Here is a 25,713-nt window from a genome sequence, read left to right on the forward strand (position 1 = left end):
TAAGGTGGAGTAGGTCCAGTGCAGTCTACGTCTAAACCTCACCTAACCAAAGGTAGCGAACGGAACTTTTCAGCGGCTTTGATTGGCAGCGAGGCTTCTCTAGCGCTTCCGTTCGGTGACTAGGATCCCTTGTCTCAAGGAAATGGAATTGGATCTTCAATTGAATCGTGCTGTTGCATTGCACCATTTGACCCCTGTCGCTTCATTGGACGCGTCTCTTTCCCTTGAATTTCATTCTTGTTGTTCCTTTATTCGGGGTTGGGCGACTCTGGAGCACATCGCACGGCCGTTTGGTTCTTCATCGTCAGGTGTGCTGTGACAATACAGCGCGACCCAGGCAGGCATTTGATTGATCGTTGTTGTCATCTGCTTGCTTGTTTTGCTTGCTTGCCTGCCCATCCGACAACAAACAGGCGCCTGTTCACCTGTCCAATCCCTCACACTAAAGTTTAGTTCTAGGTACCTTTCCTGAATTACCTTCCATTGTTCTCCAGTTAACTTCAACCCCCCAAGCACGCTTCGACCTTGCCTTGGACGCGTCCCTGCATGCGATTTCGCTACGGACCACCACGCTGAATCCAAAGGTCAAACAAAAGACTTTGCAGGCTGGATTAGGCCCCTTTCCAGCTTAGAAATTGGGTGTCGCGTCAGGCCGGATTTTTTTTTTTATTTTTTATTTTTCTTTATTTTTCATCCCCCAACGACGTGTCAGACTTATCAAGCCAAGCCCGGATCTCATCATCTCATGCTTAAGCGCACCAGAGTGGCCGTCCGCCGCGTCTTCCACGTGGTGCCGTGGCCATGACTCCGCACGGCTTCAGACGCGATCTCCCATTCCTCCACAGGAACTGGATAGACGGATTACAAAATGCCATGGAGCCGCGACCGCCAAGGCGCCTTGACAACCACCTGATCGATGGGTGTCGGCCTGCCAAGAAGCGCCGCCTTGAGCGAGATACGGGTGTGTATAATCCCTACCTGGCTGCCGCGGCAGTCGGTTTGCCGGAGGAGGCAAGCGACCAGCAGCCGGCGCTGTGTATCAATGTCCAGAGGATACAGCACAAGGACACTCCCAAGGCTGGCGCTAGTACATCTCCTCAGCACCTTGACGGGCCCGCCGAGATTTCCCGGGCTAGGTGCAAAATCACGATTCACGGCTGTGATAATGGCAGGAAGGAGCTTCTCTTTTGCGCCAGTCAGGTTTGCAGCGTCCAGACCTACAAAAACCCTTCGGCTCCGGGCTACGTCGCCAAGATCAACCTACCGAAGCCCTTCATAGTCCCGGCGGATATGATTATGATTGATCGCCATGAGCACAACCACATCTTCGACCTGGCTGGCTCGTACACCGCTGAAATCGAGCTCGGGGGAGTCGGCGATCCCTCGTGGCCGCCCTTCAAACTGATAAAAAGCGACGATGTTGATGCATTCGCGGTCTCATATAGACCTGAGGAGCGTCAAAAATGGTCCCTTGTTGCGATCATTGATGATATCTGTCCCAAGTCTCTGGCACCCGATAGTCTTGTCCTTAGACACAGAAGCATAGAGATGCCTGATTGCTCCACTGATCTTGTGCTCAAGAGAGAGATTTTGTGGACAACAGGCTTTGCCGAAAAGGTGAACAAGGGGCTATCTGCGGACACGGTGGATGGCAAGACTTCAACGTGTCCGGTTATGAACGGCACAGCGGTCAACGGTATGGCCAATGGGCATGTGAATGGGTTTTTGTCCAACGGATATTCACATCAGGGGCCCGAACTGACCAACGGTACCGGTGCCAACGGTCATGTCAATGGACATGTGGAGGAGGATGACGATGCGGAGGGGGAGCTCACCCCCAACAGGTCTCTTCGTACCCGTGGCCCGGCCAAGAGCTACAACCTCAAGGAACTTAGTGACAAGGCGCATGGCACAGAACGCAAAAGACGCCGCAAGCTTGGAGATGTGGACAAGGACGAAAGGGCAGCAGCTGATGGCATTGGGCGCAGTGTTGTGTACAAGCTCCCATCCGAGGAAGTTACCGTTGACGGCCTCAGCTGTTGCGTCTGTGGTGCCACGTCTCCATCCACGCAACAGTTGAGGGCACACTTTTTGTGCCATCCTCGCTACCAATTCGACTTCATGGAGACGCGTCACGGGAAAGATGCGCCGCACGTCGTCTTTGTTTCGCTCGATATCGTGGCTGCAGAGGGGCAGTCCATGCAACCCAGAGTCTTTCAATTATGCAGAGCCAAAGGCTCATTGGATTTGTCGAGATATCTGGATGGAGATGACTCATGGGTCACATCTCGTTTCGGACCCGACCATGGCGATAAGCCCGATGAATACCATTCACTCAGGCCTGTGGTTTTGAAGGTAAGCAAAGGAACCACCCTAAGGCTTGTGAATGCCCACTGTTGTGTTTTCTTGTTTTTTTTTTTTTTTTTTTTTTTTGGTCATCTAACCCAGCTCCCCAGCCGAAGACCACGACTCGTCGCCCAGAGAGCAGTGAAAATAGCACTAGCATTCGGATCAGTGCTGGCAGTCGGGCTGTTGTTCCCCGTATCAAGCAGCGCCTCTTCCATCCGCTCAGCAAGGCCCTCTTGGAGCCAGGAAAGCCGGTTCCCATTGTTGAACCCGACACCGACTGGCTGATACAAAAGCATCGTGACCATCTGCAAGACTTTGTTGATATAGAAGACGGTGAGAAAGAGTACATGATGGAGTGGGATGCTTTTGCCTTTAAAGAGCAGCTCTCATCCAATGCCTATATTGTGCGGGGTCTACTGGCGTTTGTGAGGGCCAAGGCTCCATGGTTGCTGGCAAAGAATACGCGCATGCTTGAGTTTGGGAAGCACATGGCAACCCTGAGGGCGAGAGGCAGCATCACGAGTGGTACGATTGAAGAAGCACTAAAAATCGTTGCTGATGCGCGGAGGAAAGGTCTCGCGGCCCCATTGATCGCTGCTGCTTCAGGGGCACTGGAACCAAAACCAAGCATACAAAGATCCAAGGGCGCATGTGTTATTTGCCGCAAGCCAGCTCTGGGGCCATCTTTGTTAATCTGTTCGAATAAGGTGAGCAAAAAAAAAAAAAAAAAAAAAAACCTGCCCCGTTTCCTCCCGACCCTCAGGCGACGGCGAAGGACAAACTGCTAACCTGCCACTTCAGGAGTGCCCGAAACGTTCATACCACAGCCACTGTGTCCGATCCGTGGCAAAGGTCTCGGTAGAGAAGAAGAGGGAATGGCTATGTAATGACTGTGTGGACTTGTAAGGGCTATTGTAGCCGTGACTATCAAGTTGAATATTTCTACAAACTCCTACATGCTGTTAGAGTGTTTGTATTGCATCAGCGAGCGGAGTTAGTTTTAACCAGGTATTTTTCCTTTCGAGATTTTCACACTAATCGTAGGTTATATTATACAATGCAAGGCTTTCTTTCATCTGGTATCTTTTTGTCTGGGGCATCATGTGACCGTTGCGACAGGGCGTGGGATCTTTGGTGGCTGCTGCCAGACAAGGACAAGTCCAAGTTGATCTCTAGATTTTTTTTTTTTCAAGATCAAATTTACATCTATCTATCTGCCAACACAGGATTTCATGCATACAAAACGCGTTATAGCCTTCTCGACAGGTCGCAGCCGTTTATCGCTTGTCTTGGAACCTGAACCATCTTCAGCAGTCTCTGCCAGGTTTGAGCGATGATTGATCAGCTTTTGCTGACGAAACAGCTGTAGGCAAGCAAAATCGAGAAACCTTTGCGCGCCAAGAAAAAACGCATATCATATCAACCACTTGTGAGCTTTCCTACCTACTTTACCCACAACAGCCGTACAAACGTATCGCCAGCTTTGGCTCATACAGAAGCCGTGCAGAAACGAGGGAAATCAACGTCGACAGACTTTGGTAGCCGGGAAAATACAAAGCGATACCGGTGCTACACTTCAATGGACCATCCCGAGCCTTCTTAATCTTTCTCGCCAAAATACCATTCTTCTTGTTTTTCATCTTTATCCCTTCCACTCGGGATCTTTATGCTTACTTCTTTCTGACCTGAGTATTTCTTATCCCCCGTTTGTTTGTCGGTACGGCGACTACGTCATAGAGAATTTCTGGAATCAAATCGTTCGTTTGCAGGATCTCCCTCTACCGAGCCGTCTTTTTTTTTCTGGTTTTCAGTACTCAAACTTCAATCTTTCCAGCACTCTCTTCACGAGAAAGAGCTGGAGATCAACTCCAAACATCGTCTGCGCCGCACTACCAAACATCTTTCAGGCTGATCAAGCAAGTCAAAATACCTGAATGAGAGGATTCTCATGTACGCAGTCTCACCACAGTCCCCCAGCCTTGCCAAGCCAGACAATGACCCTCGCGCTGACCACTCCCTCACATGGTAGTCATCCCAGCGCTGTAGACTCGTACTGCAGACTCGCATTCAATATGCCACCTAAGAAGAAGGTGCCTGCTGTCAGCGATGTTTCTCGGAAGCCAGCCACGGAGAACGACCTCCGCTTCTTCGAGTCGTACCTCCGCAACATGAAGACCCAGCCCGACGTCGCCTGGGACGACGTCGCCGCCGACATGGGCCTAGCCCACGGCGGATCCGCCCGCGAGCGCTTCCGCCAGATCAAGCAGAAGCTCGGCTGGGGCGTTGGTCCCGCAACGCCCAAGAGGAAGAAGAAGGCCACCGCCGTCATTGAGGCCGATGACAGCGATGACGTCCAGATCGCCGAGCCCACCCCCAAGAAGCAGAAGTCGACCAAGACTACCGCCGCCGGCAGCAAGAAGGACAATGTCAAGACTGAGGAGACCGAGGGCGCCGTCGACCAGGACTGGGGTGGTCTTGCCTAAGGGTGTTCACTCCCTACACGCACCTTTTTGTCATTGCCGCCTTGGATTTCCATCACGGGTGGGCTAGCAGAGCCTGCAGTCTCATATTTCATAGCCTTCCTCGGATCTGCAGGTCAGTTGCAAGGCCTCATCTCTTCTCCAAGAGTAACGACTGCTCACAAACGCATCTTTCAGATCCTTCTCCTACGACTAGTCCGAAGCCCCTGGGGCCTGTGGACTCCTGATATCATTGTTCAGACTGTCCTGCTAAGCCTTTCATCTATCGACGACCTCCACTCTTGAATCTTAGCGTCTGTCTGCTTCCTTATCCTACTAATATTAATCTTTCCAAGATTGAAGCTTACACAATCTTTGAATCGCCGACCTATTTTCTGCTATGAGCAGCACAGGGGCCATCATTTGCATGAACTTTAAAAACAGCGGGCAATTTGTTCCTCTTGCAATTTCTTGATAATAACTTATCTGCATTTTACGCCACTTGCAAGGCTTTGGGCTTTAATAATCTATGTGCGACAGCCCTTTTCTTACGGGGCTTTCATGGGATACGAGGTAGTCTTGTCAGAGGACGAGTTACTACTACTTCGTATCAGGGCCGATCTGACAATGAGGAACAACTAGTATTTTGTGACGTCTTGAGGGTGGGGTGGGTGGATGGTTTGAGGATCAATGGCACCCTCGCCCAAAGGGGGGGATTTTCTAAGCTTGAGGGGAGGGGAGGGGAGGAGAGCACCTAGACATTTATTTTCCTAGATACAAGATGGTTTCCGCCCCAGAACAAAAAGGCGTCGAGACCGAGTTATTGCAGATACTCATCAATAAGTAACACACACCATAAACAATTTCCAAGTGCACTATTCATTTTTTTGCTGCTTTTTTTGCTACTGGTAGGTTGCGCACGTGTTTGCTTGGAAACAATTCAGTTCTGTCTCGGAGTGGTCCTCGTCTGGTAAGAGCTAGATCTGACGGTCCGGAAAATACCACTCTGGTCCCAAAACTGGAAAAAAAGGCACCAGAAAAGTGATTTCTTGACACCCATTTGCCAGCCCCAGCCCACGAAACCAAGCCCCGCCTTTCATCTTTCATCTAGCATAATTATTCTCAGTCCAGCTCTCGCTCAAAACGGCCTTTGTCGATCAACCTCTCAGTTTTGTCCCGGAATTTCAAGACTGATCTGACCAAAATCCAAACAAAAACATAACCCGTCTTCTTTGTTCCGCACAACCAGTCTTTCCCAGGTCTATCCTCTCGCACATTCGTCCAAAAGTGCTTCTCTAGTCCCTCCCAGAAGTCACTTTCTAAACACCAAACTCAAGATGGCGTCTATGGCACCTGAAGACCAGGTCAAGTTTTTGGTGACTTGCATCAAGCACGGTGGCGGCGGTGGAAAGGTGAGCCCAAGACAACTTTCAACTTGGGACTAAGCTCATCTCTTGTGGCAGACCAGCTGCTAACCATGTTCTCCGGAGCTTTCCAGATCGATTTTGCTGCCGTCGCAACTGAGCTCGACATCGTCAGCAAGGCCGCCGCGTAAAACAACTCTCAAACCCCGACTTTGACACTCTGAGACATTCCTGCTGACCCTTGAAAAAGTTTCCAACACCTTTGCAGTGCCAAGCGATATGAGCGCCTTCTCAAGTCATACAACATCCACCCGGGTTCCCTCACTGTGACCAACACACCTGAGAACACCCCTAAAAAGAAGGCCACCCCGCGCAAGCGCAAAGCAGCCGAACGCGATGCCGACAATGACGACGATGATGCGCCAACTACGCCTGCCAGCAAGAAGGGCCGTGTCGCCAAGGAGGCGCCTGTCAAGGATGAGGAGATGCCCGATGCGGCTGACAATGGTAGACTTTGCTGCCTTGTATTTTCATCCCCTGGACTGCAGTCCGTCAGTGGCTTTTACTAATTCAAACGTCATAAATTTGCAGAGAACGATGCCTAAGCTACACGAGCAAGCTCAATTATACCGGGCGGCTCGTCATAACCGGAGAGGCTCGGCTGGCCCATGAAGGAAGGCTTTGAGGGTAAGCGAAGTCTCTACTTGTTACATCATTCAGGCCTCGCGGTAGGAAGACTGACACTTCGTGCTGCTCAAAAGGGACCCGCCTATTCGAGCTGATTTGTTCACCATTTTCCTAGACCTGTTTGCGTCCGACACTACGGTTGGATCTTGTCAGGAATCAGGTGGGCTTTCGTGCTATGACTTGGTAGCATCTGATTCTTTGTTTTAGAAATGCCACTTGGGAAACGCTTGGGAAGAAATACAAGCAGGATGGGGCAGATGGGCGATATCATTTGTATTGCTTGGTCAGTCCACTGAAGACAGACATTTTCAGTCCGGAGGGGTACTTAAAGCCCATCAAGCCACTTCAGTTCTAGAGCATAGTTCAAAGAGCCACCTTGGGGATTATGAACCATGCTGCCATTAAAATACACATCGACTTTGTGCCTGTGAAGATGCGTGGAGGAGGCCGTTGTGGTAGCAAGTCAGGGAGGGACTACTAGACCGGAATGTGTGCGCAGCAAGTTATTTCCCCCCCCCCCCCCCCCCAAAAATGCTAGCTTCTCTACTGGCAGATCCAAGCGCTCCCCATGAGAAATGGTGTACAATACGTATGGATAATATTGACAACAAAGGTGACCGAGTGAACGCCCCTGTCAGATGCCGCAAGGGATGTCGTCAAGTTTGTCTTAGACCCTATTAGGCAAGGGTTAGGGTTGGGCTAGAACAGCAGCCACAATGTGTGGAGAACCAGGCACCTGCCTAATTTGGACGACATGCATGTTTTGAACGTTGTCACAAGTCTAGCGTATTACACGCGGAAGTCGAACAGCTGAGGTTTTGTTCCGATTTCTTACAGTTGAGATACTATGTGTCTGCCCAGCAGTTGGCATATATGCCGCTGATTTGCTACTCTCAGTCGTTTCTAATCTCTTGGCAGTTGGCTCGCCTCGTCTCGAGCGAGACAAGGCCGCTGTATGAAGCCGATCTCGGGCAAAGTGCTAGCTCGAGGGCAATTCTGCCAGACTTGGACAATCAGTCAGTAAAACTCGATAGGTGGGCTTTCCATACCAAGAAACAATGGTACCCCACTTTGTGAATTCGAGTCACCGAGGACCTCGCTGGCTTCGACGCATCAATAGATCAATAGGAGCGAGCAAGCAAACAAGCGGCTCAGTAAGCCCCACACCTGCTTTCCAAGTGGATGTCTGCTCTTATTGTCCATCTCAACTTCGCATTGAACAATAGAAACACAACTTCTTCATCCTCAAACAACTTCCTATTTTATGACATTCGAGGCAAAAATCGTGAACAATTTCTACAAAATGTCGTCTTCTCACAGACAAGTCAGTCTCGACTCCTCCCCATCTTCTTCAACACCAACAACAGCACCAACTTCTCTTGATATCTCAAGTCTGGACTCCCGCCTCGTCTCCTTCCATCGCAATCGACTCCAATCTACTAGAGAACTTGCGAGAGAAGTGGCTTTACGCTTCCTCCTGCTTCCAAGGTGAGCACCCTCCTCCAGCCATGAAGAATCTCTCATTACGCCGTCAATGCTTCACTTCCGATAAGAACAAACAAGTCACTAATGTCGTCAACAGTAACCTCGCAAAACCAAGCACTTGCTCCGATCCCGTGACTGGGTCCGACAAGATGAACAACATCAAGAACACCAGCACCAGCGCCATTCCCGCTGGTAGCATCTCTCCCATCAAAAACACCATGGTCAACCGCAACGCGCTATACCGGGCCGAGACCTCTCCGGTAGACGTGAACACGCCGTCCTCTGCATCAAGCAAGTCTTTATCAAGTGGCAGTGTGCTCTCTGAACCCAGCTCCACAACCACCCTTTTTGTCAATGACATCCTCTATACTCGCCAGGAGCTGCGTGCCATGGCTGAGGAGCTTGACCTTTCCCAACGCTCCGGCGAGTTCCCCAGCACCAAGTACTTGAATGCCAACTCCAACGTCACTGTCGACGACTACAAGAAGCTCATTGAGATGCGCGGTACCCCTTCCAAGGCTGAGCGTGACGTCCTCTTTGTTGCCCTGACGCGTGACCTCCGGGAGCGTGACGAGGAGATGGATGAGAAGCTCGAGAGGCAGCGTGCGCTCAAGCATGTCAACTCTTGCATCAAGTCTGTCCAAGAAGAGCAACGTCTGTACCGTATCATGCAGACTGCGCTTACCCACAACACTCATGCCGTCACCAAGTCCGACCTTCAGGAGCTTCTTGTGTCTAGCATGGCCAACAAGCGAGATCTTGCCGAAATAGCAAGCAAGAAAGATCTCTTGGAGATTGCAAACAGACTGTCGGCAACTACCAGAAATGACTTGTTTGACATTGCACACAAAGACGACCTCTCGCAAATCAGGTATGACTTGTTGGCTGCTATCAAGGACAATTCGGCCCGTGACTTCGAACTTGTCGAGGCTCGTCTTGACTTGGTCAGCCGACAAATCGAAGCTGTGAATCATATCAGAGAGCAGCAAATCGGAGCATTGAGCAAACAGCTTCAAGAAATGACAGCAATTTTCACCTCTCTCCCTACCACCCTCACAGACATCATGCAGTCAGTGGTAGAGCAAAAGCAACTCGAACAGCAACAGCTCCTCCACCTTAAAACCATCTCCATCGCAGAAGTCTCATCCCTTCCTGGCATCTCAATAGCAAAGCATCATCATATTGGCGATTGCCAGCACGTCGACAACGTGCCAAAACGGCAAGGGATTGTGTCAAAATGGCATAGGTCAGTCGGTCAGAGCCTCAAACGCGACATTGGCAGGATATCACGGAGGAGAAACACATCAGTCCAGAAAAACACTGCAGTCTCATTAAAATGAGAGTCATACTGGGAGGCGGGTAACCCCACGATCTACTTTAACCAGTCAAGAAAGTATCCTCGATCGACAAGTTGGGGACTGTTGTAGGATATGTGGTGCATCTCGTGAGTAGGGGGGTTTTGCAGTTTGATGGTTGGTCCATGGCGTACATAAAGGGGTCTTTCATTTCTATTTTGCTTTGGTGGGTTGACTTTCATGCTCGGCGTTTGGTAAAGGGTCTTTTCTTTCTGAACTTAAAGTGTTCCTTGTTGTTGTCTCGCAGTCTCAATCGACTGCCTGGAAGTAGTGCCGAGAATCATCGCGGTCTTTCTGTCTGTCTACATTCACATCATGAAGAAGTTTGTCAAGATACCAAGGCGATATTAAATTACAGAGGCAGAAAGCCTCTACCTGAAATCCTATTACTTCTCATTTCATCACAGGTCAATAGTGGATTGGATGTTCAATTTTCCTTGTTAGCCGTGGTAGGCCTAGTCATGGGTTCTAGACTGGTAAATAGGAGCCCGAACCCTTTCTTATGTCTCATGATGCACTGAGCTTTTAAGCTGTCACTGTTGCTCAGTCTACAATACACACTTGTGGTCAAGAATCAAAAGAAAACTGTGGCTAATGGGGCGAGGTGACGCCAATAAATTCACTGAAAGAAGCTATACTATGGAGTGGTTTATCTGCAGTCAAGTTAAAGCGCCCTCCAGCAAGCGGGAGGACTTGGCGAGCATACATGTAGTAGATGAAATGAAACTAAAACACTGCATAATGGCTGTGGATTTTCGAAAAAAAGCATCCGAGAAAATGGTAAAGGGCCGCCAGAAAAGAACTTACGCTCGTCAGTGACACTACGAATGCCCTCTTCGCCGGTGCTGCAATGGATTCGGAGCTCCCAGTCAGCTTGCCTAGAGTGAATAGAGCCAGGTCATATTTGCCAGGCGGTCGGTCGGTCGGTCGCCCGCTTGCTGGCAGTAAAATCCTGGTTTCAAGACCATTTCTAGTAGCATACGTGCCTTCCTGCTACGGAGGAAACGCAGAGTGGTCTTGTGGGGCCAAGAAGTACGCGGACTGGGTTGTTTGGTCCACGTAGAAGCCTAGGTAGGTCCGTAAACAGACCAATAGGCCCTGGTATCTTCCGGGCATCTCTCTCACCTTCACCTTTCACCTTCTATCTTGCCTTCACCTCACCATTTGGTCATACATTTCGATTCTATTCACTGCTCCGAGCTCTCTTTGGATCAGCCTACCACTTTCTTTTGGCTCCTCTATCGCAAAGCTACGAATTAAATCTAGTTTATTCTTTTTATCTTAACACCGAGACCAAACAGCTGCCGTCAGTCAGGACTGGCTCTCAGTTCTTTTTCACTTTCACCTCACATTTCCCTGAACTCGATATTCCATTTCCATCTCAATTCAGCAGTCTTTCGTCTCACTTTACTTCGCACCTATCAATCAAGGTCTCCTATTTTTTGCCTTTTATCTACACACGGCGATTCCCCTTTTACAGACCAAAAGTACATTTCATCCTTCACCATGGGTACCGGCAAGAAGACACCTGAAGTGAGCCGACGACGTCCCAAGCAGGGTAAGGCTACTTCGGATGACCTCTCAAGCAGCCAGAACCAAGGCTCCAAGTCATCTGTATCCTCAGCCGCTGCACCACGTATGCCCACAACTCCGAAGAGGGGCAGGAAAGACAATAGCCGTAGCCGTCAAGTGCTTGACTCTCCGCCTTCTAGCAATTCGCCATCCCCCGAACTGCCAGAGCAGGAGCAAGATTATGAAAAATGGAATTACACTCCGATTCCTCCTCATGGAGCTCAGAAGTCTGCCAATGGACGCAATGAGGGTCGCAGTTTGATCATGTGGGGACGTAAGTTATATACATACCTTAACGTGGAAACGCAAGAGTGAGCAAAGACTGCAGAAGGCTGACCAGAGAGCATGCTATAGGTCCCCGAATGATCGAGAAGGTTATGATGCACCTACAGTACGAGTGCAGTAGACATAAGATCGAGCTGCCTTGGGATGCTATCGCCCATCGCCTGCACCCAGGCTCCACCGGAGGCGCTGTTGTCCAGCATCTAGGACGCCTGCGCAGTCAGCTCATCGTGGAGGGTCACCTGGTACCACCGCCTATGCAGAAGCCGGGATCAAGGGCTCAAGTAGATCCCTGGGTCCGCGGCTACGTGCGCAAGGATCAAGACGCCAAAGTCTGCTTCAAAACCGGAAATGAGGCATTCGAGACACGCGCAGTTCGGTTTGACGAGAAGTTAGATGACCGTCATTTCAACATCCCAGACGCTGTGGATGTGATCAATAATCAGTCCATCTCCTCGCCTGCTAAGCCCAAGGGCAAGAGTGGCAAGCGTCCAGCCGCCAGGATGCTCTCATCGCCATCCAAGCGCATCAAGCGTGAGACCGCAGAGGTTGACCCGGCAAATCTGCCCATGGATGCCGATTACAGCCCCGCAGCACAGGCGGTCCCGCGCCGCAAAGCCGCTGCGCGCGCGGCATTGGCCATTGCCAACAACGGCCTGGACAGCGACCTAGATGATGTTGAAGATGGTGACGTGTATCTTGCTGCCCCTCAGGAGGAAGCGCCTCATGCGGTCTCAGAGCATGGCAGTAACACCGAGGATACCTTGGGAATTGGTGAGCAAGAGCACATGGAAGACCACTCGACAGAACAGGAGGACGAATATGCGGACAGTATTCGAGGTGTGGTCGATCCGGAGTATAATGAAGAGGCAAGCAGAGTAAGTATTTGGCCCGCTTATATGCTCTCACTATAAACCTCTACTCACGCGCTTTATCGCAGCGCTTTTCGGAGTTGGTCCTCGCCCCAGAGTTCGGCCAGCCGCTCGTATTCGAAGGGTATCAAAACCTAGTTGTTGCGTTTAGCGAGGACGACGATGAAGACGAAGAAGAGGAAGAAGACCAGGATGCCGCCGAAGACCTTGTCAGTATCAAGGACAAAGTCAATGTCATTGACAAGAATTGATGGGCACCTCTCCTCCGTCGATGCAACACCACAAGAACAACGGCTTCTGAAGGAGGCACAAGAACTTCCCCTCCTTACGATCATCGAGCCAGCGCAGAGCTTCCACGCGGATATGAGACACTCTGGAGCTTGATCAGAATCAAATGCTCACTTGACACCAAACTGTCTATTATTTCGCCGTCCGCCCTTTTCTTTTTCTTTTTCCCGTTCTTTCTTTCTTGCAAATCTCCATCTGATATCAGCCTCACCTGACTTTGTCGCCCATCGTCCACGCGACATGCTTCGCCTGGCAGTATGAGATTAAGCAGAGCTTCACATGCTGCTCGAGGGACGGATGGCTTTATGACAGCGCTTGGACTGCACATAGCTGCGAGCTCCCAGATTATGGGAACCCGAGCCAACCATGCCACATGCTGGGGAAATGCCCTGCCAAGATGCTGTCAGATCTGGATATGCCACGATCATACGAGGCCATCCTCCTTGACTTCTTCTTCTTCTTCTTTTTTCGATCTAATTTGGTGCGCTTTGTCTTGCAATCTTCCTCTGGACATTTGGGTTCTCCTTTGCTCCTCTTTACTACTTTAAGTTTTGCGTACGTTGTTTTCTGTTCTCAATTAGCAATCCAAAGATGTTGGGAATTGGGCACTTTTGAGGAGTTGTCTCGCATCATTATTTTCCTTCTTTCTCCGAGACGGCACGGCCAGAATTTATTTTATTTTCCCTACACTTTACATCTAATTCGGCCATCCTCACCAAAGTTAGGGATTAGACGGATGATATCAGCTCATCTGGGGCAACCACATACACTGTGTACGTGTATGGATTATGAGGTTACGATTGACGAAATTTAAATACCCAATCGCACATCAATTCTGTATTTGTATTATTAGAGGAGGGTACTTTTGGCGCCACTGTGGAAAAGGATCGATGGGTTCAGGGGCAAGTCATATCATGCTGCCTGAATAGACACTTATCCTTCAGGTATTAGAGCCACTGCAAGTTTACGCCAGTTAATTCAAGCTATCCGAAAATGACGAGTGACTGACTGCGTGAATCTTGAAGTCGCGTCGGCCGCATCTCACTAGTACCTGTCGATGCTTGACTGGCTCTTTATGGTTGCTGCTCTGTGGTGCTCAGCAGCAGAATCACTCACATCGATGACTCTATTACCAGGAGCGCATGGAATTCCACTAGCATAGAAAGCTCTGCATAAGCGAGAAATAATAGAAAAGAGGATGGCATTAATTATTGTGCTCCGGGATCAAGTCCACGACGACAGTTTGCCCCTGAATTTGGGAATGAGGTTGCTTACATGATCAGAAAATTGACATTCACACGCAAGACACGAAAAGCGCTGGCCAGCCCCACAGAACCTCGGAGAACATGGCGCTAGCCGAATGGGGTACAGATTTTTTTGGGGACCACCTCAGCACGGGCGCCGCATCGCCGAGTTCAATTGGAGAAGCTTCTGGTACAAGCAATTTTCGACCTCTATTTTTTCTCTCCTCCCTTTCCTCTCCTCATCTTTCCCATCATCAACCCGTGTTTTTATACCCAATAGCGAAATCCCATACCGAGGTTCGACTTTGAATCACTCACTGCACGACTCTCCTTTTTGTACACTTACTGTTGAAACTTGTGTTTTTATTCTACCGTTTTCTTTCTCCCGATCTTAATACACATACCACACACACACAATGCAGCGCGCACTTAGCAGCAGGACTAGGACTTCGGCCCTGAGGTCCTCGGCCGCCGCCGCAAAGTTCAGGCCCGGCGCCGGTCTGTCGCAGCAGCTTCGTTTTGCCCACAAGGTAAGCTGCGCCAGCTTCGGAGGCTCTCAGCGAGCTACGGTTGCGACTGGTTCAAAGTTTTTTTTCAGGTTCTAACGTTATTTCGGCTGGCAGGAGCTTAAATTTGGTGTTGAGGGACGCGCTGCTCTCCTGGCTGGTGTCGACACTCTGGCCAAGGCCGTCTCAACGACGCTGGGTCCCAAGGGCCGCAACGTCCTGATCGAGTCCAGCTATGGCTCGCCCAAGATTACCAAGGGTACGGAGAAGTGTTCTTAAAGATGCAGCCCCGACTAGACCTGGCAAGCTAACAAATGCTCTCTAGATGGTGTGACCGTCGCAAAGGCCATTACCCTCAAGGACAAGTTCGAGAACCTTGGTGCCAAGCTCCTCCAGGACGTCGCGTCCAAGACCAACGAGGTCGCCGGTGACGGTACCACCTCGGCCACCGTCCTCGCTCGCGCCATCTTCTCCGAGACCGTCAAGAACGTTGCCGCTGGCTGCAACCCCATGGATCTCCGCCGCGGTATCCAGGCTGCCGTCGACGCCGTCATCGAGTTCCTGCACAAGCAGAAACGCGACATCACCAGCGCTGAGGAGGTTGCCCAGGTCGCCACCATCTCGGCCAACGGCGACGTGCACGTCGGCAAGATGATTGCCAACGCCATGGAGAAGGTCGGCAAGGAGGGTGTCATCACCGTCAAGGAGGGCAAGACCCTGGTTGACGAGCTCGAGGTTACCGAGGGTATGAGGTTCGACCGCGGCTTCGTGTCGCCGTACTTCATCACCGATGCCAAGGCTCAGAAGGTTGAGTTCGAGAAGCCCCTGATTCTGCTGTCAGAGAAGAAGATCTCGGCTGTCCAGGACATCATCCCCGCCCTTGAGATCTCGACCCAGACCCGCAGGCCGCTTGTCATCATCGCCGAGGACATTGAGGGCGAGGCTCTGGCTGTCTGTATTCTGAACAAGCTCCGCGGCCAGCTCCAGGTCGCTGCCGTCAAGGCCCCCGGCTTCGGTGACAACCGCAAGTCGATCCTCGGCGACATTGCTGTTCTCACCAACGGTACCGTCTTCACTGATGAGCTTGACGTCAAGCTGGAGAAGGCTACCATTGACATGCTCGGCTCCACCGGATCCATCACCATCACCAAGGAGGACACCATTGTCCTTAACGGCGAGGGCAGCAAGGACATGATCACCCAGAGGTGCGAGCAGATCCGTGGTGTTATGGCTGACCCAACCACCTCGGAGTACGAGAAGGAGAAGCTCCAGGAGCGTCTGGCCAAGCTCTCGGGCGGTGTTGCCGTCATCAAGGTCGGCGGCTCTTCTGAGGTCGAGGTCGGTGAGAAGAAGGACCGCTTCGTCGATGCCCTTAACGCCACCCGCGCCGCCGTCGAGGAGGGTATCCTGCCCGGTGGTGGTACCGCTCTGCTCAAGGCTGCCAGCCAGGCCCTGGGCGACGTCAAGTCGGCCAACTTCGACCAGCAGCTCGGTGTCAGCATCATCAAGAACGCCATCACCCGCCCTGCCAGGACGATCGTCGAGAACGCCGGTCTTGAGGGCTCCGTTATTGTTGGCAAGCTCATGGACGAGTTCGGCTCCGACTTCCGCAAGGGCTACGATGCCGCCAAGGGCGAGTACGTCGACATGATCGATGCCGGTATCGTCGACCCCCTGAAGGTCGTCCGCACCGGTCTCCTTGACGCCAGCGGTGTCGCCTCGCTTCTGGGTACCACCGAGGTTGCCATCGTTGAGGCTCCCGAGGAGAAGGGTCCTGCCGGCGGCATGGGTGGTATGGGAGGCATGGGTGGCATGGGCGGCATGGGTGGCATGATGTAAGAGCTGCCTCCGCCTGAAGAGAGTTAGTAGGCTGGGGCGAATCGCGACCAGCCGTGTGTTTCTTTGTAACAATACCACGCGAACTCGGATATCCCTGTGTGCGCAAAGGGAATGTATATGGGGGATCTCCAAAAATCGGTGTTGTGAGTTTTGCATTTGTCTTGTCATGCTTACAGGAAGGTCTACGAAGCTGATCTCCCTCACCTCCATTCATCTCCCCTCCCCACGAAATTTTCCTCATACACAATCCTCTCATATAAACTGTTAATTAGTTGCCTGAAGAGGCTTCTGGGATTTCTCAGAAACAACTGTACAATAGTCTGGTTCCTTGGGCTGAGCCAGGGGTGTAGATAAAAGAAGATACCTACCTTGTTTGTCATTTTGACTGTGTTTCAATCAATCGTGATTGCCTATGCTGTGACGCGTCTTGGCGCGCAGGTAACCTCTGATTTTGATGGCGTGCAGTGTAAATGTGATGTGGAGAGACGCGTGTTTTTGTCGGTTCGCATTATTTCGCCGGCGGCTTCTCAAGAGAATGCTCAAGAGGATTGCGAGTCACTCACCAGGCACCTGTCTGTTCACACTAGCTACCTAGGTACTCTACTTGGCCTGCTCTCTACATTTTGAATTGGCTGGATGCCTGGTTTTGTCAGTCGGAGCTTTTAATTGTATGATAGGTACCTTGCCTAGGTACCTTGATAGATTAATTGTGTTCAGTGTACCTGAGGCATCTTAAAGTAGAAACAACTGGATGGAGCTTGCAATTTCAGCCAAACAGGGCAGCTCACCTCGCGACATTGCGTTGCCTGATCAATTCTGTGCCCCACACCCCACCGGCAAAGACGCTTTCGCCCAAGTTGCCATTGGCACGTCACCCGAAGTTACTTGAGCAAAAAGGCAACGCAGGTCGAAAGTGTGCAGACGGTTTTTAGGCACCCGTTTTCTATCCATTATTTCACTAGACTAGAGAAGAGAACATATAATCCTGGTCACCGGAACAAAGAAAAGAAAAGAAAAGAAAAGAAAAGAAAGAAAAAAAAAGACAAATACTTGCTTAGTTCGAGTCTGAAATATCTTTCCAATATCCAGTCTGATCTTCTTGAATCCTTGTCGATTGATCTACCATACGGTAACAGGTACTGAAATAACTCCCAGGTACGTACGTCACGGTTTGTTGGCGCAGTCGTTTAATCCCACTCAGGTACTTCCCCTGTTCTGCGATTTGCGGTGCGGTCGGGGGTTGTTGCGCTTGCCAGACGGGGAAGGCTGACCCGCCCACAGCAAGGCGGGGCAGATAGCACGAACTGGCTCTCTCACAACAAGAGCTCACCGTCGCCGCCGCCAAATTCCTTTGACCCCCCCCTTTCTCCTCTAAGCAAAATACTACAATAAAAAGTACGACGCAGAGAGATAGAGCTGTATCCTCCTTTTGTCCTTGTCTTTTTTGCTTCGTGTTCTTGTTTGCGCTGACATCCAAGACGAACTTTTAATTCGCGACGACAGTCCCCTTCTCTGCGATTTCCGTCCCGCGGTTTATTTGAATCCTCCTTTCAAAAGCCACTGTTGGTTTCCCCGCCAAAAAGCGCGCAAAGCAAACATGGTGAGCTTTCCCCTGGGGTTCTCGGCCCGCGCAGCTGCACAATGATACTGGTCAACCTACTGCCATTCTCCGCACTGCACATCAATGCCGCCTCGCGATAAAACTGACAATGCCTTATTCTAGTCTCAATCCGGGTTAGTAACGTTCTGTCTTTCGATGTGAAATTGCGATGCATCCAACCTACCGGCCTGGCTTTCATCGACTGCGATCGTGCGCCCCCGTTTCCTTGAGAGTTGCCATCCTTCCAGTCTGCCCCTCACTGCCATGCACGAGGGTTAGCGATGCCTGGACAGCGAAACGATGCCTGTACCGCGGGGTAGTAGCCATGCAGACGAAACGAAACGACGCCGTTTATGATGGGCCAAAAAAACGCAGGGACCGGCGCAGTCGTACGAGGGACGGACCGATAAGCGCCGTAGTTTTTTTTGTTGGAGGGGCCCAACTTCAGAAAGCCCATGTCGTCCAAGAAAACAACTCAAGGCTAACCATCAGTCGCGTGCCTATTTGCTTTGCGGCCGCATTGAGATAGAGCCACCGTCTCGCAGGAGTGCGTGACGACGTACAACGAGCTCAAGCTCGGCAAGAACATCAAGTACATCATCTTCAAGCTCTCAGACAACAACAAGGAGATTGTGGTTGAGGAGGCCTCGGGCGACTCCGACTGGGAGAACTTCCGCAACAAGCTTGTCAACGCTACCGTCAAGTCGCCAAGTGTAAGCCGATCTTTTCTTTCCGCTTCACGCCCATTGTGGCTGGACGCTTTTCGGGCTGTAGTCACGAAACAGTTTTTTCTGACCAAAGGCATGAATTTGTAGGGTGCTGTTGGCAAGGCTCCCCGCTACGCCGTCTACGACTTCCAGTACACCCTGGCTTCGGGCGAGGGTGAACGGTATGCGAGCTCTCACAAGGACAACATCGAAGCCCCGAGCCACCATACTGACGATTGGCAACTTACCTGATGTAGGAACAAGATTACCTTTATTGCCTGGTCTCCTGATGACGCTGGTGTCAAGGTCTGTCCTATCCCCATATTCTGCCTTTTGCGAGATACTTCGTCATTTGTAGCTTCCACTGGAACCACCTGCTGAGATTGTTTATGTTTTGTTTACAAAAAAAAACAGCCCAAGATGATCTACGCCGCGTCCAAGGACGCTCTAAAGCGCGCCCTGAACGGCATTGCCCACGAACTGCAAGCCAACGACGCCGACGACATCGAATACGACTCTGTCCTGAAGACCGTCAGCAAGGGCCTGGCTTAAGCGTGGATATGCCCTGGGGGTTTTGTATTCCTTCGCCGCGTTTTAGTAGAGACAAGAGTTGAGAGGAGGTGCTGTTTAGACGAACAAAAGAGGCTAGGGGAGAGAGAGTACGTCGTATAGCTGGGATAGGTTTTAGGCGTGCTCATCTATAAATTCAAGCTCATTCTACGTCGCGTGCGAAGGTTTACTTTTTTTTATCGTCCTGCTCTTTTCTGCAGTTTACGACACCCAGCTATTCTCTGATGAAACTAGTTCCCAGACATATATTCAATAAATGCGAAAGAGGCGTCTTTGATGATATAAGCTTGGCCTTGGTGCCGTGTTCGCCTGACGATGGAGGCGGTGATATCGAAGGTCTAACGACAACTCTTCCATGAACATAGAGGCACTCACGTGCATATTCACTTCAGGATCATTTGTACCCCATAAGAGGGGATAGCTTTGGCAGTTCCAGTAGCTATGTCGTTTCTTCATCAAAGTCATGCCGTCTTTATTAGTTTGCAACTAAGTTGATTCTCAAGCTTGCATGCGTCTGCTGGCTGGCCAACAACCACAAGCCTCGCGCCTGAAAACGAAACCCATGTATCATGCCTTGCTGTCCCATGCTTTTCGGAACAAGCCAGACACTTCATCCGCCACCTTCTCATCCCTCACCCTCTGCAGCAGGAAGCCATTGAGGTCCGTCCAAAAGTCGTCAGTCTTGAGCACGTCGACACCGCTGACCCCTTGGGCCGTGGACGTCGAAGCCGGTGCCGCCGCCGCTGCCTCCTTCATCTGCACATCGCCACCCTCGGCACCACCAGCCGGCCGACTGGGCACCGCACCGCCGAGCACCATGACGGTGAACTCGACGACCGTCTCGTCGGCGCCGGCACCCTCTAGCAGCTCAGCGAGCGTTTTGCTGTCGGCCACGGGCTTCTTCTTGAACAGCAGCTTCATCTTGTCGGCGGGGAGGCCCGCCTCCTCGGCCGCGGCGGCCTTGACGTCCTGGACCGACGTCGTCGAGACGGGCTGCGGCGCAAGCTTGATGTCGAGCGGCGGGTTGCGCAGAGACCGCAGGGACACGGCCACACTGCGGTCCGAGCCCGGCGTGGCGGCCCGGCCCTGCGGCTTGCTCATGGCCTTGGGCGGTCTCGGGAGGATGTACTGTTGGGAAGGAGCGGGAGGGGTCAGTCTTTTGTATTTCAGTTTCCCACGAGGCTGCCCCAAGAGGGACAGTAGAAAAGCGCAGGTTGGGGAATGGGAAGGGGAGAAAAAGCTTGGAACATACGGCGGCCCGGGCTGGGTATGATCTTGGATCCTCGACATGGTCCGGCGATAGCTTGGTGGGCAGCGCGTCGAGCTGCGACAGGAACTGCCGTGCGAAGACGACCTCGTTGGCCATTTTGTGCCGGAAAAAAAATGATGTTTCTCTTACGCCCTGTGTCTTTATTCTGGGCAATGTCTTTCTTGGCTGACGGCCAGAAGAAAATCAGTGCGAATTGGTATGAAATATATGGTTAATGTTTCAATTTCATGCGAGGACGTGGAAGCTCATCGGCGGGTTAGCTCTAGCTGCACTGTCCAAATTCAGGCAACGTTGAATGCCCCGCAATTGCGACTGTTGTCAACGCCGTCACAGCGATGTCCCGCCCCACTACAACTTGATCGACTTGTACAGATCCATACTTCTTCACCCCCAGGGTAGCAGTAGTCTACTCCAGGCAAGTGACGGTTGAACGCTTGTAAATCCAATTGCAGCACACTCCAGTTATGGGGGGAGAGGAAAAGGCGTCACAGGATGAAAATATCAAGTTCATCATCACCTAAAGTTTTGATATTGTACACTTCTTCTAATATCGTCCTATACTGTATGAGAATGAAGCAGAGGGCCACACAAGCCCGAAAATCTTCCTCCCTCTGGCTTCTTTTCACCCTTTTATGCCGTGCCATCCTTTAGAACTCCATGAAATCTTTTGACTAGAAAATCAAAAGAGAGACTAAATAATCCCAAAGTCGTAAAGCGTCCCATGATCATCCAGTAAAAAAGAAAAAAAGGTACGTTTTCGGGTTTAAACCAACGCAACGGAGAAGAAAGATAAAAGGGAGACAAAGGAAATGGGTCAGAGAATTTGCAAATAGCAAATATGTGGTAGCAATAAGTGTGAGGGACCGGCAACCAAGGCAACAATGAAACCCACCCAGAGCCACTTGGTCTTTCGATTGCAATTCCAAGCCAACCATGGCCCGCCATGTCCCCCACCCCCTCAACAAAGGAAACAAAAAATCCGTATGAAGATACTGTATGTGCTTGTATCCTGAATGATACATTGTGAATGGTGTCGTGTCCGTGTCGTCATGTCGTTTCTAGTTGTACAAGATGCTTTGAGCTCCTTGCGGATTAGATTGGTGTATACGATAAAGAGGCACCTGTCGGAGCCAAGAGTGTATGCAAAGGAAAGGTAATGAGCGTATGGGTTTTGTATGGGGAGTCGTTCAATGTAGTTATAGACGCGGTATAGGCGTTCTTGTCGTATATTGGCAGACCGAGATCCCTCATTGTTGGATGCCGAGCACGATCTCTCTGATGGTCCAACGCCAAGCTTCACGATCGCGCGGCTGAGGGCTGAGCCATTGCTCGCACTTCTTTTTCCACTTGGCCTCCTCTTCCCGTTGTCGGCAGACAAACTCGGGTCCGACGTCAAACTCCTCGCCGACCATCCAATCGTCCTTGATATCACTCATGCGACCACCGACGTTTGCGCCATCGTGTGCCTTGGCCGAAGTGTCCTCCAAGTCGGGGATGTCTTTGAACACATCGTCCTCGTCGTCAAGGGCGTTGAAACCGTCCATTGGATCAGCTTCACTACCGGCGGTGCCAGGTGCTCCAACTTTGAGCCAGCACATGTTTTGAGGATCAAAGACCATCCCACCGACAACTTGGACACCTTTTGTCGCGCCGATGGGTGTGATCAGCGCCGGACGTGGTGTCGCATTTTCTCGCTCCCTCATCAAGTTTGGAATCGATGCTGTGGAGGGCGAAGATGCGGGGGCATCAAACGCCCCTAGTGCATTGTCATTTCCTTCCCAGCGATAGGTCTCCGGGTTGTATACCATTCCTTTGACAGCTGTGATGCGACATCCGTTAGCCTTTGCTTCACAACAACAAGACGTGTTTGTAGCGCAAGTAGACGAGAATAATGTAGCTTACTCTTTGTTTCTCTTGTTGTGGTGAGGTTAGAAATCAGGAATGGTTTCAACTGGGGTGGCCTCTTGGGCGTCTTCTTTGAGCGAACCGTCGCCTGTGAGTGTGCATTGTTGAAGTTATTGCGTGTCGTGAGTTGAGCAACGCGCTGGGTCGTCAGGGGAGCCAGGGGGCCATTTGATGGTGCTCGTTGAGCGAGAGAGGTCTCCCGAGCTATCCTACTTGCTGCAGTGTCCCTGGCGAACCGCGGAGTGTACTCGGATCTTGCTGGCGAATAAGGTGCAGTGGCGTTTGACAATGCAGGGGAGGGTGTGTTCCGGTCCGGGTGGATGTTCTGATACATCTTATTTCTCAAGTGAGCCTTGGTCCCACTTGCTGGCTGCTTGATCCATCTCGCCTCAGCCTGGGCAGAAGTTGCGAGATCGTCGAATCCGTCGAGTTCGTTGCCATCCCCAAAGTGTCTTTGACGTCGAGGCTTAACTGGCATCATGCTCTCTTGTGCAAGCCTTTCTACACGAGACCTCTTGCTCGGACTAGGCGACCGCATCGTTGATCTCGATACGGCACGTGACGATGGCCTCAGGTCCATGCCTGTATCGGGATCATGGCGGTGAAAGGTACGCGAGGTTTTGCTCATCACGTGATGCGACTGCGAGCTTGATGCACCTCCAGCAAAGAAAGGAACGGGATGCCTTCGCGCCTGCGCTGCCGCACTCTCCTGGCCGGCTCGAGTTCGTTCCACGGGGGTCTTTGGTCGCATGTGGGACGAAGATGGTCGAGATTGAGTGTCGCTCCGGGATGGTGGGCGGTCATACCCGCCACGTGTAGGAGGACGTGCAGGCGAGATTGGAGCCCTCATCACTGGCAAAGACCGCTTGAGCCGCAAAAGTTGGGCGTTCGTGGTAGTGGGCTCATTGTGCAGCGATGTGTTCGAGGTCTTGTGTCCTATCTCTCTCCGCCGCGGTGTGGCAGGTAGCATGGAATGGGTAGATGACGGGGTGGTTGGAGTTGGCAGGCTCGTGACTGAAGACTGGGAAGAGTGGCCCAGCCTTGATTGTGACCTGCGGGGATGAGGTATTGGGCCTCCGCTTTCCGAGACAGGCTCCAATGAGGATGAAGTATGTGTTCTCTCATGACCTCCCATCGGACGAGGCAGACGAGATACAGCACCGCTAGATTTGTTGGTAAAAGTAATGGAAGCCGCAGTCTTTGGGCGACTCGGGCTGCCTGTCCTGGTGTCCTTGACCTTGACGTTGCGGTGAAGAGTGAGCTTGCTGGAATCAAACACCTCGCCGTTTCCAATTTCCAGGCCGCTCAAGAAATCCTCTTTCTCGGGCTCAGCTCTTGATGTAGGTGTTTGTAGGGCGGCCTTGAGCGGTGGAGGCTTCTGTACAAGCTGAGGTGACTGAATAGGCTGTCGCTCCGGTGATGGACTAGGCCGTCGCTTCTGAAGCCTCTCGGTGAAGTCTACTGGTCCCTCTGGCAAGACCAAGCCATCCATTGCCTCGTCCTCGCTTTCTGCCGTCAAAGAGCTCGCTATGCTGGGGCTCATCGCAGAAACAGACGAGCTGCGAGCAGAGCGGCCATCCCGTCTAGTGCCACCAAACCTCGTCCCGAGGCTACCCTCGCCCCAATCGAAGTCCTCAAGTGTGTTCAAGGATGGAGTTTTGGGGATATCCTTGCGGGTAGACAGTTTGAGCTTGCCGTCAGATGGCAGCTCCAAGTCTGCCTCGAAATCATCTTCGCCCTCGTTCTTGCTCGGTGTCGGTGGTGTAATCAGTGAAACCGGCTTGAGCACCTGGCGGGTCTTGGACACCTTAATGGTATCGGCTCCGTCACCAAAAAAGTCGTCGTCGTCGTCGTCGTCCTTGTACTTGTCAAGATTAATGTTGCTGGAAGCGGCGCTCGACTGGCGCCCCTTCTGTTCCGGAGTGACCAGTGTTGGCTTGGTTGACTTCACGGGGCTAGTCGTCGTGGAACTGCTAATTTGGCGCAGAGACTCCGGGAATCGGGTGCCATCTTGCGGCTTAATTCGCAGTGCACGTCCGGGTTCGGGAAGTTCCAGGTCGTCCTCCCAGTCTTCTTGAATGATTTTCTTTATTTTTCGGCCTCCGAGCCTCTTGATGGTACCTCCCATCAGCGCCGAAGGTGTAATGTTACTAGGTAGCGGAATTCCGGCTGATGCAGCAGCGGCAATCGCATCTAATGTTGACTTTTCGTCATCTACATCAGGAAGTTGCAGGCATTGTTCCTCGCCCTGGATGGATTCGCGCTCGGAGCGAAATGAGGAGTGGGATCCACGTCGGGTTAGCTGGCCAGTGACATTGGAGCCGCTGCTACGGAAGGTGATGTCGTCGTCTATTAGGAAATCGTCGTCGTCCCAGTTTTCGATATCGTCGACGACCGGCTGGCGCGGCTTCAATCGAAGGGTGTCCATGGCGGCAGGTTGTGTCCAGGCCATCATCGCGCGGTTCCTTTCGATGGATGCGCACGCAGGCGACACAGAAAAAAAAAGCGGTCCAATCCAGTCGCTGATTTAGTTGTTTTGTTTACAGCGACAACAATAGTTTGAACGAGGTCAGTTGTGGAGATTCATAGTCAACGACAATGACGCCCGAGGCCTGGTAGCATCTCTTTCCCTGAGGTGTTGCGTAGTGGAGCGATTGACAGCTGAGTAATTAGTGTTCGTTGGCCGAGTGAAAAAGTTTTCGACGATGTTTGTTTCTTTTAGTTCCCGTCTCGGTTTTTCGCTCGCCGCTTATCTCGGTAAAATTTATCGGTCTCTGGATTCCCGTCGTCGCGACACCACGGAGAGATGATTCCGTCCCGGTGTAAATGATGGTGAATGATTTTAGTCGAATTTTTCCGGTCGAAAAGTAGATGGTGTGTATAGTGAGGGCAGTGTGATTTGTGGTGGGAAGAGCCAGAGGGATCTGGAGGGGATGGGCTGCACAAGAAGTGGAGCGGATTGGAAGAACGGTGAGCGAAGCGAGTTGGGGTCGCAGGCTGAATTGACCATAAATGGATATCCGATCTGGTGTGTACTTCTTACTGTCCGTTAGGGTCCTATTAAAAACTTGGTCGCAGTAGTTCGGGCGTAAAGCGGGCCGTTGGATTCTGTCGGGTAAGGTAAACCGTAGGGGATTAGACTGCAGGCAGGCCGCAATCAACCTCCACTCCCGCACCGTCAGGCATTCGATTCCCAAGAGTAGAAAGGAAACCGCCCGCTAAGATCACATCGACATTGGGTGTCGTAAGGCTCGAATGCAATGCAATGAAATGCACAAAAAGATGTGACGTTCTGCAGGTGCTTGAAAGAAAAACAAACAGGGAAATGCGCAGGTTTTGCTCAAAAGCAAAGAGGCGGG

General features: G+C 51.5%; 9 protein-coding genes across 9 annotated transcripts; 7 read left to right on the plus strand and 2 right to left on the minus strand.

Annotated features, from left to right (window-relative positions):
- The first annotated feature begins 212 nt into the window (after positions 1-212).
- On the plus strand, positions 213-3,427 carry MGG_03169 (uncharacterized protein). The gene is made up of 3 exons (XM_003716773.1): positions 213-2,355; positions 2,457-3,056; positions 3,151-3,427. The coding sequence occupies exons 1-3, from the start codon at positions 802-804 to the stop codon at positions 3,253-3,255; spliced, it is 2,259 nt and encodes a 752-aa protein (XP_003716821.1). The 5' UTR covers positions 213-801; the 3' UTR covers positions 3,256-3,427.
- A 63-nt stretch (positions 3,428-3,490) lies between these two features.
- MGG_03168 (uncharacterized protein) lies at positions 3,491-5,710 on the plus strand. The gene is made up of 4 exons (XM_003716774.1): positions 3,491-3,778; positions 3,857-4,299; positions 4,379-4,944; positions 5,007-5,710. The coding sequence occupies exon 3, from the start codon at positions 4,422-4,424 to the stop codon at positions 4,830-4,832; it is 411 nt and encodes a 136-aa protein (XP_003716822.1). The 5' UTR covers positions 3,491-3,778; positions 3,857-4,299; positions 4,379-4,421; the 3' UTR covers positions 4,833-4,944; positions 5,007-5,710.
- Positions 5,711-5,878: 168 nt separating this feature from the next.
- On the plus strand, positions 5,879-7,287 carry MGG_12763 (uncharacterized protein). The gene is made up of 5 exons (XM_003716775.1): positions 5,879-6,220; positions 6,307-6,359; positions 6,423-6,679; positions 6,764-6,859; positions 6,934-7,287. Exons 1-4 carry the CDS (start codon positions 6,146-6,148, stop codon positions 6,775-6,777), a joined length of 399 nt encoding a protein of 132 aa, XP_003716823.1. The 5' UTR covers positions 5,879-6,145; the 3' UTR covers positions 6,778-6,859; positions 6,934-7,287.
- Positions 7,288-8,493: 1,206 nt separating this feature from the next.
- On the plus strand, positions 8,494-9,712 carry MGG_03167 (uncharacterized protein; the record flags this gene model as incomplete). The annotated part of the gene is made up of 1 exon (XM_003716776.1): positions 8,494-9,712. One exon carries the CDS (start codon positions 8,494-8,496, stop codon positions 9,682-9,684), a length of 1,191 nt encoding a protein of 396 aa, XP_003716824.1. The 3' UTR covers positions 9,685-9,712.
- A 1,493-nt stretch (positions 9,713-11,205) lies between these two features.
- MGG_03166 (uncharacterized protein) lies at positions 11,206-12,721 on the plus strand (the record flags this gene model as incomplete). The annotated part of the gene is made up of 3 exons (XM_003716777.1): positions 11,206-11,545; positions 11,626-12,431; positions 12,494-12,721. 3 exons carry the CDS (start codon positions 11,206-11,208, stop codon positions 12,674-12,676), a joined length of 1,329 nt encoding a protein of 442 aa, XP_003716825.1. The 3' UTR covers positions 12,677-12,721.
- A 1,411-nt stretch (positions 12,722-14,132) lies between these two features.
- MGG_03165 (heat shock protein 60) lies at positions 14,133-16,681 on the plus strand. The gene is made up of 3 exons (XM_003716778.1): positions 14,133-14,487; positions 14,581-14,722; positions 14,789-16,681. Exons 1-3 carry the CDS (start codon positions 14,374-14,376, stop codon positions 16,300-16,302), a joined length of 1,770 nt encoding a protein of 589 aa, XP_003716826.1. The 5' UTR covers positions 14,133-14,373; the 3' UTR covers positions 16,303-16,681.
- A 957-nt stretch (positions 16,682-17,638) lies between these two features.
- Positions 17,639-19,334, plus strand: MGG_03164 (cofilin). The gene is made up of 7 exons (XM_003716779.1): positions 17,639-17,697; positions 17,806-17,902; positions 18,026-18,036; positions 18,432-18,615; positions 18,718-18,791; positions 18,867-18,915; positions 19,024-19,334. The coding sequence occupies exons 2-7, from the start codon at positions 17,900-17,902 to the stop codon at positions 19,159-19,161; spliced, it is 459 nt and encodes a 152-aa protein (XP_003716827.1). The 5' UTR covers positions 17,639-17,697; positions 17,806-17,899; the 3' UTR covers positions 19,162-19,334.
- Positions 19,335-19,627: 293 nt separating this feature from the next.
- MGG_03163 (uncharacterized protein) lies at positions 19,628-20,767 on the minus strand. The gene is made up of 2 exons (XM_003716780.1): positions 20,432-20,767; positions 19,628-20,307 (listed from the first exon to the last, which is right to left on the minus strand). Exons 1-2 carry the CDS (start codon positions 20,543-20,545, stop codon positions 19,747-19,749), a joined length of 675 nt encoding a protein of 224 aa, XP_003716828.1. The 5' UTR covers positions 20,546-20,767; the 3' UTR covers positions 19,628-19,746.
- A 165-nt stretch (positions 20,768-20,932) lies between these two features.
- Positions 20,933-25,685, minus strand: MGG_03162 (uncharacterized protein). Its single transcript, XM_003716781.1, has 2 exons — positions 22,352-25,685; positions 20,933-22,268 (listed from the first exon to the last, which is right to left on the minus strand). The coding sequence occupies exons 1-2, from the start codon at positions 24,807-24,809 to the stop codon at positions 21,697-21,699; spliced, it is 3,030 nt and encodes a 1,009-aa protein (XP_003716829.1). The 5' UTR covers positions 24,810-25,685; the 3' UTR covers positions 20,933-21,696.
- Positions 25,686-25,713: the final 28 nt, after the last annotated feature.

The sequence above is a fragment of the Pyricularia oryzae genome, chromosome 4 (genome assembly GCF_000002495.2).
Source record: "Pyricularia oryzae 70-15 chromosome 4, whole genome shotgun sequence".
Classification (NCBI taxonomy): domain Eukaryota; kingdom Fungi; phylum Ascomycota; class Sordariomycetes; order Magnaporthales; family Pyriculariaceae; genus Pyricularia; species Pyricularia oryzae.

Excerpts from the sequence above, each read along its gene's own strand:
- MGG_03169 (XM_003716773.1), top strand. The coding sequence starts at position 802 with ATGACTCCGCACGGCTTCAGACGCGATCTCCCATTCCTCCACAGGAAC. Across the intron at positions 2,356-2,456 it reads TCAGGCCTGTGGTTTTGAAG|CCGAAGACCACGACTCGTCG; the intron begins GTAAGCAAAGGA and ends CCAGCTCCCCAG. Across the intron at positions 3,057-3,150 it reads TGTTAATCTGTTCGAATAAG|GAGTGCCCGAAACGTTCATA; the intron begins GTGAGCAAAAAA and ends CTGCCACTTCAG.
- MGG_03168 (XM_003716774.1), top strand. The coding sequence starts at position 4,422 with ATGCCACCTAAGAAGAAGGTGCCTGCTGTCAGCGATGTTTCTCGGAAG.
- MGG_12763 (XM_003716775.1), top strand. The coding sequence starts at position 6,146 with ATGGCGTCTATGGCACCTGAAGACCAGGTCAAGTTTTTGGTGACTTGC. Across the intron at positions 6,221-6,306 it reads ACGGTGGCGGCGGTGGAAAG|ATCGATTTTGCTGCCGTCGC; the intron begins GTGAGCCCAAGA and ends GGAGCTTTCCAG. Across the intron at positions 6,360-6,422 it reads ATCGTCAGCAAGGCCGCCGC|TTTCCAACACCTTTGCAGTG; the intron begins GTAAAACAACTC and ends CCCTTGAAAAAG.
- MGG_03165 (XM_003716778.1), top strand. The coding sequence starts at position 14,374 with ATGCAGCGCGCACTTAGCAGCAGGACTAGGACTTCGGCCCTGAGGTCC. Across the intron at positions 14,488-14,580 it reads AGCTTCGTTTTGCCCACAAG|GAGCTTAAATTTGGTGTTGA; the intron begins GTAAGCTGCGCC and ends TTCGGCTGGCAG. Across the intron at positions 14,723-14,788 it reads CTCGCCCAAGATTACCAAGG|ATGGTGTGACCGTCGCAAAG; the intron begins GTACGGAGAAGT and ends AATGCTCTCTAG.
- MGG_03164 (XM_003716779.1), top strand. Across the intron at positions 18,616-18,717 it reads CTACCGTCAAGTCGCCAAGT|GGTGCTGTTGGCAAGGCTCC; the intron begins GTAAGCCGATCT and ends ATGAATTTGTAG. Across the intron at positions 18,916-19,023 it reads CTGATGACGCTGGTGTCAAG|CCCAAGATGATCTACGCCGC; the intron begins GTCTGTCCTATC and ends AAAAAAAAACAG.
- MGG_03163 (XM_003716780.1), bottom strand. The coding sequence starts at position 20,545 with ATGGCCAACGAGGTCGTCTTCGCACGGCAGTTCCTGTCGCAGCTCGAC. Across the intron at positions 20,308-20,431 it reads CATACCCAGCCCGGGCCGCC|TACATCCTCCCGAGACCGCC; the intron begins GTATGTTCCAAG and ends CCTTCCCAACAG.
- MGG_03162 (XM_003716781.1), bottom strand. The coding sequence starts at position 24,809 with ATGATGGCCTGGACACAACCTGCCGCCATGGACACCCTTCGATTGAAG. Across the intron at positions 22,269-22,351 it reads CACAACAAGAGAAACAAAGA|CTGTCAAAGGAATGGTATAC; the intron begins GTAAGCTACATT and ends GTCGCATCACAG.